This window comes from Passer montanus, unplaced genomic scaffold, assembly GCF_014805655.1.
Source record: "Passer montanus isolate IOZ18808 unplaced genomic scaffold, ASM1480565v1 scaffold29, whole genome shotgun sequence".
Taxonomy (NCBI): domain Eukaryota; kingdom Metazoa; phylum Chordata; class Aves; order Passeriformes; family Passeridae; genus Passer; species Passer montanus.
In genome coordinates, this window is record NW_024367596.1 from 2,465,419 (window position 1) to 2,477,337 (window position 11,919).

The following is an 11,919-nucleotide window of genomic DNA, read 5'->3' on the forward strand; positions in this document are numbered from 1 at the left end:
ACTGGGATCCAAAGTGGGTCTGAAAGGAAACTCTGTCCACACCTTGTACATTGGAAAATGGCACATCTCAGCAAAGGCCAGCATTTCTGAATTATTATAAATGCCACTTTTTGACCATCACACCAAATGAAACCAGTCAGAAAAAGTTGTTAAAAACCAAGGGTGACTCTTTTAACTGCTTGATGTCTGACCAAAATTTTTTCCACCTCTCCCCGAACCAGAGAATTCCGACCTCCTGTCAGTGGGGCTGAAATGGCTGTGAGGAGTGGAGCTCCCCTGCAAACACTGGCAAAATCACACATTTAAACAGGTTAAGGGAACACCTGCTCTGGTAGAGACAAATGAGCTTTTTATATACAATCAGGAGGTTTAATGGGATGAAATATCTTTTCTAGTGTTTTCCAGAATGTTACCAGACCTCTGTTGCAAGTTGATCCGGGATGCAGTCAATTCTCTCTGCTACTGGTGTATTCTGACATTGTGGGTAGAATTCTGTCAGGGAAATAAAGCAACGGGTTAACACCAGGATCTCTAAACTGCAGGAATAACTCGACTCCCTCTGAACTCAGCATTCCTGCTGCCTGCTTCCCTAACAACAACAGAGATCCAAATCACCATCAACCATTGTTTCTGTGATTCATTTTTACCTTTGGAAAATGGCACACAATTATTTCAGATATGAAAACTTCACTGTAAATTTTTGAGCATATAGCAACAATTTTTATTTTTCTGCCATTTTCACCCCCAAGTTTTTTGCTCCACTCCCTGTGTGTGAACAAAAATGGGACTGGAAGTGAAGCAGGTGCTCTGCATCACATCCCTGGAACACAAGGGTTTCCTGATTTATCAGTACATCAGCAAGAAACACTGGGGGATGTTAGGATCATAATGATGCTCCACACAATTTGGCTGCTCCCATATAGGGATCGGGCAAATTTTTTTCAGTTATCTTTTTTTTAATACTCCAAAAAATTGAAATTATCTGGGCTCTATGTTCCAGAGAAAGTCCAATCAGTGGAGGGAGAGATAAAAGGTTTTTCACGACAATAAACCCCGACTCACACCATTTATTGCATTCATAACTTTGATAGGATCACCCACAGGAAGGACTGCCCATGATTCACCCGTGGGTAACGACAAGAGCATTTGGATGCTGATAAGAGCAGGAGCCCTGAGCCACATGCCACTCAGGTTTCTGCTCCTGCACTGCCCTGGGAAGCTCTCACCTGGAGATTTGACTCCGGGTTGCCCCGTGGCCAGCAGCCCAATGAGGACACAGGCGATGACAGTGACCACGGTGAAGAGGGCAATCAGGGTGAGCTCCAGCCCACTGAACTTCCTGCCCATCTAGAAACCCAGAGAAACTCCATCAGCCAAAGCGAAACACAAGGGACAGCTGTAAATTGCATTTCCAGTTTATAAATGTTGCTAATTTATTAAATTGTTTTGGTTTTGAGCCACATCACCTAATCTGGAGGCTTAAATAAAACTCTCCTTAAATATTAGATGCAAATTATTTCAGGATAATTCACCCAGTGCAGATTATGAAATTATTACCCTGACAAATGTATTTTGGTCCCTGCAAATCACTTAACACAGAACAATTTGCTCCTGAAATTAACTTAACCATGAAGTTTCCCACAGGTTACTAAAATTCCTGAAACAGAAAACAAATAAAATCTTTTTTTCCTTTTCTAAACTTTCTTTTCTCCTTTAGAGCATACACAAGGTTATTCATTTAAAAAAGGAGGAGCTTGACGTGTTAAAAATATACCTGAGAAAAGCTGGAATAAACTCTGAGGGCGTGTCCAGGACACGTGGGGAAGGCAAGACAGAGATAAATTGGTTTTTTGTACAGTGGCAGAGCAGGTTGTGTACAAGCTCGTGGCACAGTGGTTGCTGCTGGAATCACAACTGAAATATGGGAAATAACTAAATGGAGTCAGTGCCTTAAAAGGCTGTGGAAAACACGAGGTTTTCCCAAATTCCTTTTTTGTATTTTTGGTGAGAAAGGCGTGCTGAGCCAAGGGGGCTGTGCTGGCTCAGAGAACACCCAGAGCCATCAACACTGAACGGTGCACAAGCAATCAAACTGATTAAAACTAATTAAAACTAATTAAAACTAATCTCAGCAGCCAGATCAATACACACTGGCAGCTACCACTGCATTTAACTGGTGGTTAAGAGCATTTAACCTCATAAAACAGAGTTAAATACAGAGAAATTGGTTCTTTTCAGCTAAGGAAGTGTGGGAGCACGTGTGCATTGCACTGGCACATCAGAACACTTTCACATGTTTTAGTGGTGACTCACAGAAATGAAAAATACTTTAGAATGAACTATTTTGTGCGTGAACAGTTTAAATAATTGTGTGCACCTGTTGCCATTTTTAACCCATCACCCTCTCTCCATCACAACCTAAAATCCCCTTTTTGCTGTGTTGCCCCAGATGGTATCATCCCAAAACTTAAAAACCCTAATGTTCATTTATCTGAAAAGCAAGATTTTATTCAAGTTCTTATCATTAAAGCCTCCTATCTCATTGAATTTCAGTTCTTTCTTCTCCTGGTCTCCCTCCAAACTCTAAAACATTGGAAATAAATCCTTATAATTTATAAATCTAAGTTCTGTTGTGTGATGACCATTCACCAGCGAGGAAAAGCTGTCCAGAACATTGGAATAAATAATATGCAATATAATATATACTTAAACAACATAAAATATAATAAGAATATATATTATAATAATATATATTTAAACAAAATATATATTTTAACCAAACGAAAGCCTTACCTTAAAGTTTCTGTGTTTCCTTCATTGGCAGCTGCTGACTGTGAAGTTCAACATCAAACCTGGGGCTTTATGAGCTGCTGTTATCAGTCCTCAGCTGTGTTTGCAGAGCCCTGGGCCAATGGCAGGCACAGCAGAATTACAGGCAGATTACAGACACTCTTTGGACTAAACACTCTTTGGACTTCAATATGAAGCATCAAGTTCTGCAAAGGAGTGAAAAGCAGCCATGAAATGCCAATCAGCTCATCCAGTTGCATGACTGGATTTTTATTTAATCTGTTCTTTTTCCATATCTTTGTTACTTTAACCTTCATGGAACCCTCATGTTCCTCATGTACTATTTCTGTTTAATCACCACAAGAAGTCATTAAATGCTCTCAAATGAGGGAATGAGCTGTTGAACAGGTTGCAGGGGAGAATCAAATTTATGACCATTAAAATTTTTATTGGAATTAACTATAAAAGCTTAATCTTAAATCAATATAAACAGATATCAGGGGATAGTACTAATAAATGTCAAAAGCAGATGAAAAAGATGAAAGATTAACACAGAAGTGTTATAATTTTATAGCAAAGAGGCTTCAATAACCTTAATATGAATGCTTCACACCTACCTGGTTGTTGTCTTTTTCTTGCAGATGATTGGTGGGATTCTAAGATTAAATCTGCATTTTCCACAGGAAAGCTTTCAATGAATATTATTAAAGTATTTACAAGCGATTTTTCAATTATAAAGAAATGGCTGAGAAGTACCACTTGTATTTTTTGTACTGTTTTTTTTACTCCAATTCCTCCATTCCTCACTCTGCCTTTGGAGCCCTGGGAATGAGAAATTTGGAATATTTCCGGATGAATCACAGAGGGAATGGGCCCCTTTTCCTTAGTCAGCACTTGAAGGAAAATCAATGGCACACACAGAGCACTTGGGCCTTCCTTCCTCTTTTCCTTTTTCCTTTTCCCCTTCCCTTCCCTTCCCTTCCCTGGGACTCAGGTGAGCAGCCAAAGATTCCAAACAAACCTCACCCTTCCTTTCCATGGGAACAACCCCTAAGTCCAAGAAAAAGCTGGAAATATTGCTAAAAATTGCTAGAAATGTTGCTTAATGAGTGTCAATAAAAAACCAAAACGGTTCAGTGTGGATTAAGAGGATGACAACGGCTGGGGAAGCCTGAGGGGTTTGTTCGATGGATATTTGTTTTTTAAAGTTTATTATTTCATCTGACTGTTCCAAGAAAGCCCTGGGTCCAGCACAGCATATTCCAAGGGTTCCATTTAACAATCTCCCTGCCATCAATAAAACCATTTGCTTAAGTGCTTTCCTGAAGTGGCAGTGCCACAGAGCTCTGTTATCCATCACCCAGGGAACGCTTCCCTGCCGCTCCAGAGCTCACAACCAGAAACACCCAGCTCTCCAGGGAGGGTTTCCCAGCTGGGTGAGCTTTGTTATTCCACAGAGATCAGGGCAAGGGGTGAGATAAAGCTCCAAGGGGGAGGAATGGGGAAGGCTCCTCAGCCAGGGACACTGAGAGGCCATAAAGACAATGAGAACTCCATTAAGTGAGGAGCTGGAGCAGCGTGGTCTCTGCTGGCTCCTGCTTTGGTTTCCAGGAATTCAGAGCTGATTCCTTTCTGACCGAAAGCTGGGAAGAAGAGTTGTTGGAAACCCAGGGGTGCAGGCTGGGCTGGAGAGAATGGCACAGGAAAGCAATCTAGGAAATGAGGTGCTGTTAAAAATGCAGTAATTTAAAAAGAAAATCTATCTCTGCTTTGAACAGGTCCATTTTTAATTAAATCACACACAACTTGCAAAGCTCGTTAGCTGGGCAGAGTGAGCTCCCTGACATTCCTTCAGTCAGCAGGGCTAAAAATTGGAGTTTCAGCTACAGGACCATGTTAGGAAATAGAAACGGCTTATGCTTTGTCTACAGATTAAGAAGATTTGTTTTTTCACTGTTTTGGTGTCAAATATTAACTATAAGAGAGTTACAGCCCTTAATTTCAATAAGAATCTGTTGGCACATTTCCAGTCCAGCCAGAACCATAATTGCTATCATGGAAGGATGTCTGGCACAGATCCAGTGGGAACACACTCCTGTAATCCCCACGTTCCTCCTCTGCGTGGCTGAACCCACCCTGCCGTCCCACTTCTCCAAACTGGGAGCTCTCCAGGCTAGCTCTGGCCACATCCAAGCAAGAATAAAGGCTGAGCTGTTTTTAGAGGCCTGGAGTCTCCTCCAGACATTCAGCTGAGCAAGGCAAGGAGCTGTGAAGCCTCACCAAGGCACCAAAAACAGATTTTCCCCCAAAGAGACTCTGGAGAGAACAAATTTGGATTCATCCCATGTTGTGTCATTTTCCCAAAGCACATCACAATTCAAGATCAGATGCTGTGAGCTCCGACTCAGACAAAAGCAGTTTTCATTTTATAGTAATTGACAACCAAAATATTTTGATTTTGTTTACCAAACAGACGGAGAAATAATATCAACTGAGTCATTTCATTGCTGTGGAAAAGCAGAACATATTTGAAGTTCATTTTCGAAGTATGTGCAGTTCTTCTCAAAGAAATGCAAATAGACATTCTGTAGAAATGATTTTTCTAGATAAATATGTTTCTTTATGTCTAAACAATGGATCTTTATCCTCATTCCAATACCACTTTTGATTGAACAAAGAATGGCAGAGGTGATGAACATTAAAATTTAATACCAGTGGTATTTATGAATTTCTATTAGATCAAATTAGAGGCCAGTGGTAATTAGAGACCAGTGATCATGATAATGATGAACAAGGTAAGAATTCCAATGGATCTACGGCACACAGAAAGAGGAATAAATTTTGCAGTTCTCAGTGCAAATGAGGAAATGACTTTCTGGGAGTCTCTAAAACACAAAAATAATTACTGGAAGTCAGTGCAGAACACACTGCTCAGGTGATGACTCAGTGGGTAAGACCTGAAATCAGAGGAGAAATGTTATAACAACACTCCTAAAAAACCCCAAACCCTCTCATTCTTATTTTAATTGCTGCTGAACACAAAAAGCACGAAGCGAGAAGGCGTCAGATGTAGAAGGAACAAGTGTCAGGATGGTTTGAACCATAATCATGAATATAAATCACTTGATTATGTCTGAAAATTAATAACTGCTGCTGCTCAAGATAGCAAAGGGTAGCTCTTAGTACAGCCAAGTCTTATGTATTGCCAATATTTATTATCTACCTTCTCAACTGACAAAGAAATTACAAGATCGCACAAAAAAAGGAGAATTATTTTTCTTTTGGCCATTCATGCATAAATATGTGGAAATATCAAAATGTGCCTGGCATTATTACTTGATCAAAATCTATCATGTGCTTTTTGATTTTTTTTAAGCTGTAATAAGAGAACATCAGGGATATTCCAGAATGGAAATGTCCTACAAGCAAGAGATTTGAACCCGGCATTTGTAGCTGACAATGTTCACTCCAGGATAGAGTTCACTGCCTGTAAATGAAGGGGAAAAAGACAATTAATATTTGCTTCCAGCTAATTGCTGGCTCCAGATAATGCACCAAGCTGAAAGTGACTCTCAGCTGCATCCCCCCAGCTCTGCTTTGGGCAAAATGGAGAGAAAGGAATTCTTCATTTGCAGTTGGATGAAAACACCGACCACAGAAAAGCTGAAAAAAATCCCAAACAAGCAGAAAGACATTTAGTAAATTAGCAATTATCCTTCCTCCTCTATATCTGAATTCACAATTTGTTGATTTTTCAGACCAAGTCTGCTGTGAGTGGTTTTGGGGTCCTTTTGCTGGGAACAACTGTCAGGTTTACTTCCAAATCATCCTTTTCTCAGCTTCTTCAGCTCTATGTGACTTTTTTTCCGTGTTTCTTCCTACCCGGAACGTACCAGCAGAAAGGAATTTCCACTCCTGCTGGCAAACCTAGAAACAGCAGGGACATTTTCTGCACAGGACATATCAAGGTTAATATTCAAGTTAAGTTTGGATAAAGTTTTGAAGAAAAATATGGGTATTGCTTCCTATGAAACCTAATTGGTGAAAAGTTGAAGAACTGGTTAAGAAAGGATGTATCATGTCTTAAATCCCTTAAAAAATGTCCTTTCTTCTCCTTTGATTCCTTAAAAATGGGGGAAATTCTTAAACCTCCCAAGGCATGCCATTAATTTTGTGCCTTCTAGAAATGCATAAATTCAAATGTGGTGTGCTTAAATAAAGCAGATACTCTTCAATAATTCAAATATGGACAAATGAGAGTCTTGGATTTAAGAGGCCAAATCACCCCTCTGTATTTAGGTTGTCCAAAGACTCACTAACATAAAATAAATATTGACACAACCACCTCTCTATGCTGTTTGGAGACACATATGCACAGACCACCAGGACACCCAGGAGTCTGCCAGCTCCAAAGATCCTTGAGTCATACATCAGGCAGGTCCAAAATAGCCTTGGATGGATTTTGTAATGCTGGTTAAGAAAAAAACCCAAAAAATTTGGGACACATAATTTCTTGGCTTGTAAATATGCATATTTTTATGATCAGAAAAAACAGAAATTTTAGGGTTTTTTTCAAATGAAGGTTAATATCTAGCTTAATAATTACAATAATAATAATAATTAAAAGAAAGCATGTTAAGGTGAAATTACAGACCTGCAATGACAACAACCTAAAAGGAATAAAAACCTCCAATTAGGAAATAATACTCAAATGCACCTTATAAAGTCCTAACTTCATTATCCACCATTCCTACCCTATTCCACTGAGTTTTTTCATGTTTTTACTGAACAAAAGCTGAAATGACAGATTGTGCCCCAGCTTTTGGAGAGAGGAAAAGATAATTCTGAAAGGAGCTGCTTAATGAAATCAGGGCTTTGACCCTTTGCGGTTTTTTTGTCAGAGCTTTTCTGCTGCTCCCATGACTTTCCCTGTCCTTGCTGCAGATGGTCCAACAGCCAATTCCTGAGTTCCTTGCTGCTCCTGAGCAGGAAACAAAGCAAAGCCACCGTTATTATCTCTTGATTCCTCGCCAGCTTTTTGCTTATTTAGACATGATATTGCTGGATATTACTCAGCTTTGCATTTTATACCAGTAAAAAAATAATAGATGGCTATTGTAGGAAAACAAAAGGATTAAAGGCTTAGGAGCTTCGGGTGCATGTTTAATATTCAGATATTTGTAATAACAACTGAGAGACGCACACAACATCAGTGCCAAGAAAGTGATTTCCTTACACCTGTTTTTGTGTCGTAATTCAGGGAGCAGTGCCCAGGAGGGCTGGGCAAGGGACACTGCTGAGGCAGAACCCATCAGCTCATCCCAACACCATCCAAGATGTGGGAAAACTCAAAATTCACAGCTTTGACCTTCATTGCCACTGTCACCTCCATGGAATTTCAACTCCTACTTGTTGAGTCTTAACTTCTTTTTGCCAAGGTCGGGATTAAATCACAGGATGGGATTTCTTGTTGGGACTCAGATGTTTATCAGTTCTTATCCATGTCACAGTCTCACAAACCCTGGGTTCTGCAGCACTTCAACAAACTAAAAATGCAGCCCCATCTCTCTCTTCAAGGCCTTTGAAGGATAAACTGTCCAACTAAGAAATGACACCACAATTATTTCTACTTTTAACCCAATAACCATCTGTGCCCCATAATGTGGACTTTTTATCCAATTACACAAAAGCACCCAAACCCACGGAGAAGAAGGTGAAGGAGAAGAAGAAGGTGAAGAATAAGGAGCAGCCTCCACCCTAAAGCCTCCACCTTGTTTTATATATATTATTATGTTCTAAACCCTTAAACTCCAAGTTTCCCACCCTGTGATATCACACACTTCTATTCAAACTCCACATCCACAATTCCAGTTCCATCATTCCACTTTGGAAGCTTCTTCATGGCCTCAGGTCAATGCAGAGTTCTCTTGGGGGTCAGTGCCTGTTAGCACAGAAAATCTGAAATTTTCAGCATCCAGGGTTCCAACACCTAGTGACCTCTAAACTTGCACCCAGGATACACTTTTTATATCTCTGGGATAAAGAATTCCAATCGTCCATGAAAAAATGTTCAACCATGCCATTAGATGCCACAAAACCTTACAGATTCTCATCACACTGGTTCCAAGATTTTCTCTCCAAGCACAACAGCTGGAAGATGTATTTGTTTGGGGGTTTTTAATGATATTTTTACAGTCTCTTGTAATTCAAGTGGGAGTGGGAATGAAGGCATCAAACAGTGTCAGACTTTATTCAAAGCCCCAGGGAGCAGCGAGGCTGTGGGTGTTGTTCATCACATCTCAGCAGTTCTGCTCCTAACTGGAAGATTCTCCATAGGAGTGACACCTCCTCAATATTTGCACACATTTATTTATATAAACACACTTACATAGATTTATTTCAGCTGCCTTTAGGAGTCCTAGATCATGGAGATGCCCTGGTCAGGCTTGAACCATGAGGATGGAAATCCATGTAGAGATTTGGAACTGAGACTACCAAAATGTGGCTTCAACAAATTATTTAAACACCTCCATTTATTTATACTTTGATCATGGAGCAAGCAACACTAAAAACAACAAGCAGGGAGCTAAAACGGGGAAAAGCTGATAAAAACTCTGGGGAAATCCTCGAAAAAATGTTTAAAGCAAAGTGTCCCCAAGGTGTGACACGTCCCAGGGTACCTCACCCATCAGCCCTCTGCTCGCAGCAAGAGTCCAAGGCACCAAGGACTGGTGTCAGGAGAGCCTCAAGTCTTTATTGAACGTAGGGAACAATACCTTGGCAAATTGGGCAGCACTGGAAGCACCACGATAACCCTGAATCTGCATTTTGAAGGCTTTCAGGGCCCGTGGAAGGTGTGTGCTGTGAGATAAAGCAGCTGCCTTTGAAAAGGAGACTTTAATCCATTAGATATTTGCCACCTAAATAGCTCCACTCTGCTAGACCTGAAGCTTTCCCTGGAACACAAGTGCTGTTTCCCTTTTCTGCATTTTCCCAGTTATCTTGTTTTACAGCTTTCTCCACTCCACTCCTTAGCCTGCATTTAGGCAATTATTTCCCTTTCCTTTCAGCAGAAATACAATATCTGATGGTGGCAAACAGGCAGAGCACAGAAATTCCTGAGTCTCACTCCAGCATCTTATTACACTGCCCCATTTTCTCATTTGTTGTATAATTATGGGCAATTAGGGCCGAGAGCACCGAGGTCAGTTCTGTTTCTTGAAGTGTGTTTGCCATGTGTTTGCCTGCTGTAGCTCATTGAAATCCAAATGGCACAGAGGGAAAAATATATAGAGTTTGGTTCAGTGCAAGCAAATTTAGAATGGGCTTCCTTCAAATGTCCAAATCCCAGAGCAGCCCCTCTGGGACACAAAACCATTACTGGGACTCACTCTTGTTACTTTCTGGTTGTGGTTCCTGGAATATGGGTGAAACATATCCAGGGAAGACATAGCTCATACTCTGAGTCTTTGAAGAAACCACAGATATCAACTCCTGTCTGAAAGTTTAAAAATTATCTGATTGGAATAAATCATGTACAGAGTCAAGGTAAATTAGTGGAAGGTAATAACTCATTAGCTTATAAGATATTCCAGAGAGACTGAACTCCCTCCCACCCAAAGGAAAAAGAATTCCTTACATTTTCCCTCCCTTTGGTGTTCTAATGGTCACATAGATAATGCACATTCAACAATTAACTGCATTTCTCAAATTATTAAATACATCACTCAATTCATGGGAGTTTATGCTCCTTAGTTGCTCCACCAGGGATACAAACACCTTTCTGTGATGGTGTGGATGCACTTCTGCTCCACTTCCTTGGAACAACCCCTTTGCACCCCGAATCACTACAGCAAAAACCAAACACAAAACATGTCAGAAACTTGCCCTGGTTAAATCCCACTGCTCTCCAACGAGAGCCCCATAATTGCCTAAGCTGCTGCTTCAATAAAGCACTATTTGCTTATTTTTCTATAGGATTTGCAGCTTTAGTGACACCATAATTACAGCAAAGATACACAAGTCACTTAAATTACCACAGCAATTAAACCACACTAATGTGCCACAATTATTTCCTCCAAGACAAACTTTCCTAGGATCCTTTATTCCTTTTTTTGATGCCATCCAACATTTCCAACCTCTGTTTGTTTTCCCTGTGTCAATAATGCTTTGGAAGTGGCAGCTAAAATTCCAAGAGTGAAGACAGCAAATGTCACGTGTAGAATTGCTCAGGGATGAGCACAGCTCAAGAGTTTTACTGTTGAGGTAGCATCTCTCTGCTATAGCACTGAACCAAAATATCCATGGAAAGCAATTATTCATGTTAAAAAGCTTGATTTTACCTCCAAAAGGTTCCTATGTTCAGAGCTCTGGCTATACAAAAACCTCATTACAAAAGAATAGCATCAAGGCAGTATCCCCAAGTTTCTGTGCCTAACGGATGGAGGACTGAAGTGACACCAGGTTACATAAAATATTGATACTCACTTTTCAGTTACAGAGTTTTATGTGTTTTGCATGCAAAAGGTCTTCCTGCTTGGAAGGTTTACTACCAGAATAAATTATTATTACAACGTGTCTTCGTTTGCACAAGTGCTTCTTCAGCTGGCAGCAAAGAATAACTTGGGAGCTGATGTATAGACAGTTTTTTAAAACTTACATTTTTCTCGAAAATTTAAGTGCAAGGATATCTGCACAAGCTGTGTAGTTTGTCACAGTGATTTCTGTTAGGGTACCTCTGCAAACGGGAGGAGGTTTGTCACTGCATTTCAGTTCACACGTAACACCTGGCAAAGATGTAATATTCCTCCTAGTGTTTTATTATTTCCCACTCGAAATGCCCAAATCCCATCAGACTGGGCTGACAGCACAGGGATCAGACATTCCCTCCTGTCCTGGCAGCAATTTCACCCCTGCCTGGACTGGCAGGGCTGCTCTGGCACGCTGCCAGGGCACCATCCTCTCACAAATCCAAACTGCCCTGATATTTCCTCTTTTTATGGGAATATCAAAGTTCCCAAGGGCTTTAAGGTCATTAAGAGCTGTCCAGAAAATCTGCTCCTTGCTCAGTGGCTGAATTGTAAATGCAAGAGCCAGCTCTGTTATCATCAGATCGGGTGTTATCTAAAG

General features: G+C 40.5%; 1 protein-coding gene across 1 annotated transcript in view; it reads right to left on the minus strand.

Annotated features, from left to right (window-relative positions):
* Positions 1–3,502, minus strand: part of SI (sucrase-isomaltase) — a 42,880-nt gene extending 39,378 nt beyond the window's left edge. The window contains exons 1-4 of the mRNA XM_039713529.1: positions 3,408–3,502; positions 2,794–2,996; positions 1,227–1,347; positions 419–492 (exon numbers count right to left, since the gene is read on the minus strand). Coding sequence (XP_039569463.1) covers positions 419–492; positions 1,227–1,347 — 195 coding nt within the window. The 5' untranslated portion in view covers positions 2,794–2,996; positions 3,408–3,502. The remainder of the gene's footprint in view (positions 1–418; positions 493–1,226; positions 1,348–2,793; positions 2,997–3,407) is intronic.
* Between the last annotated feature and the right edge of the window lie 8,417 nt (positions 3,503–11,919).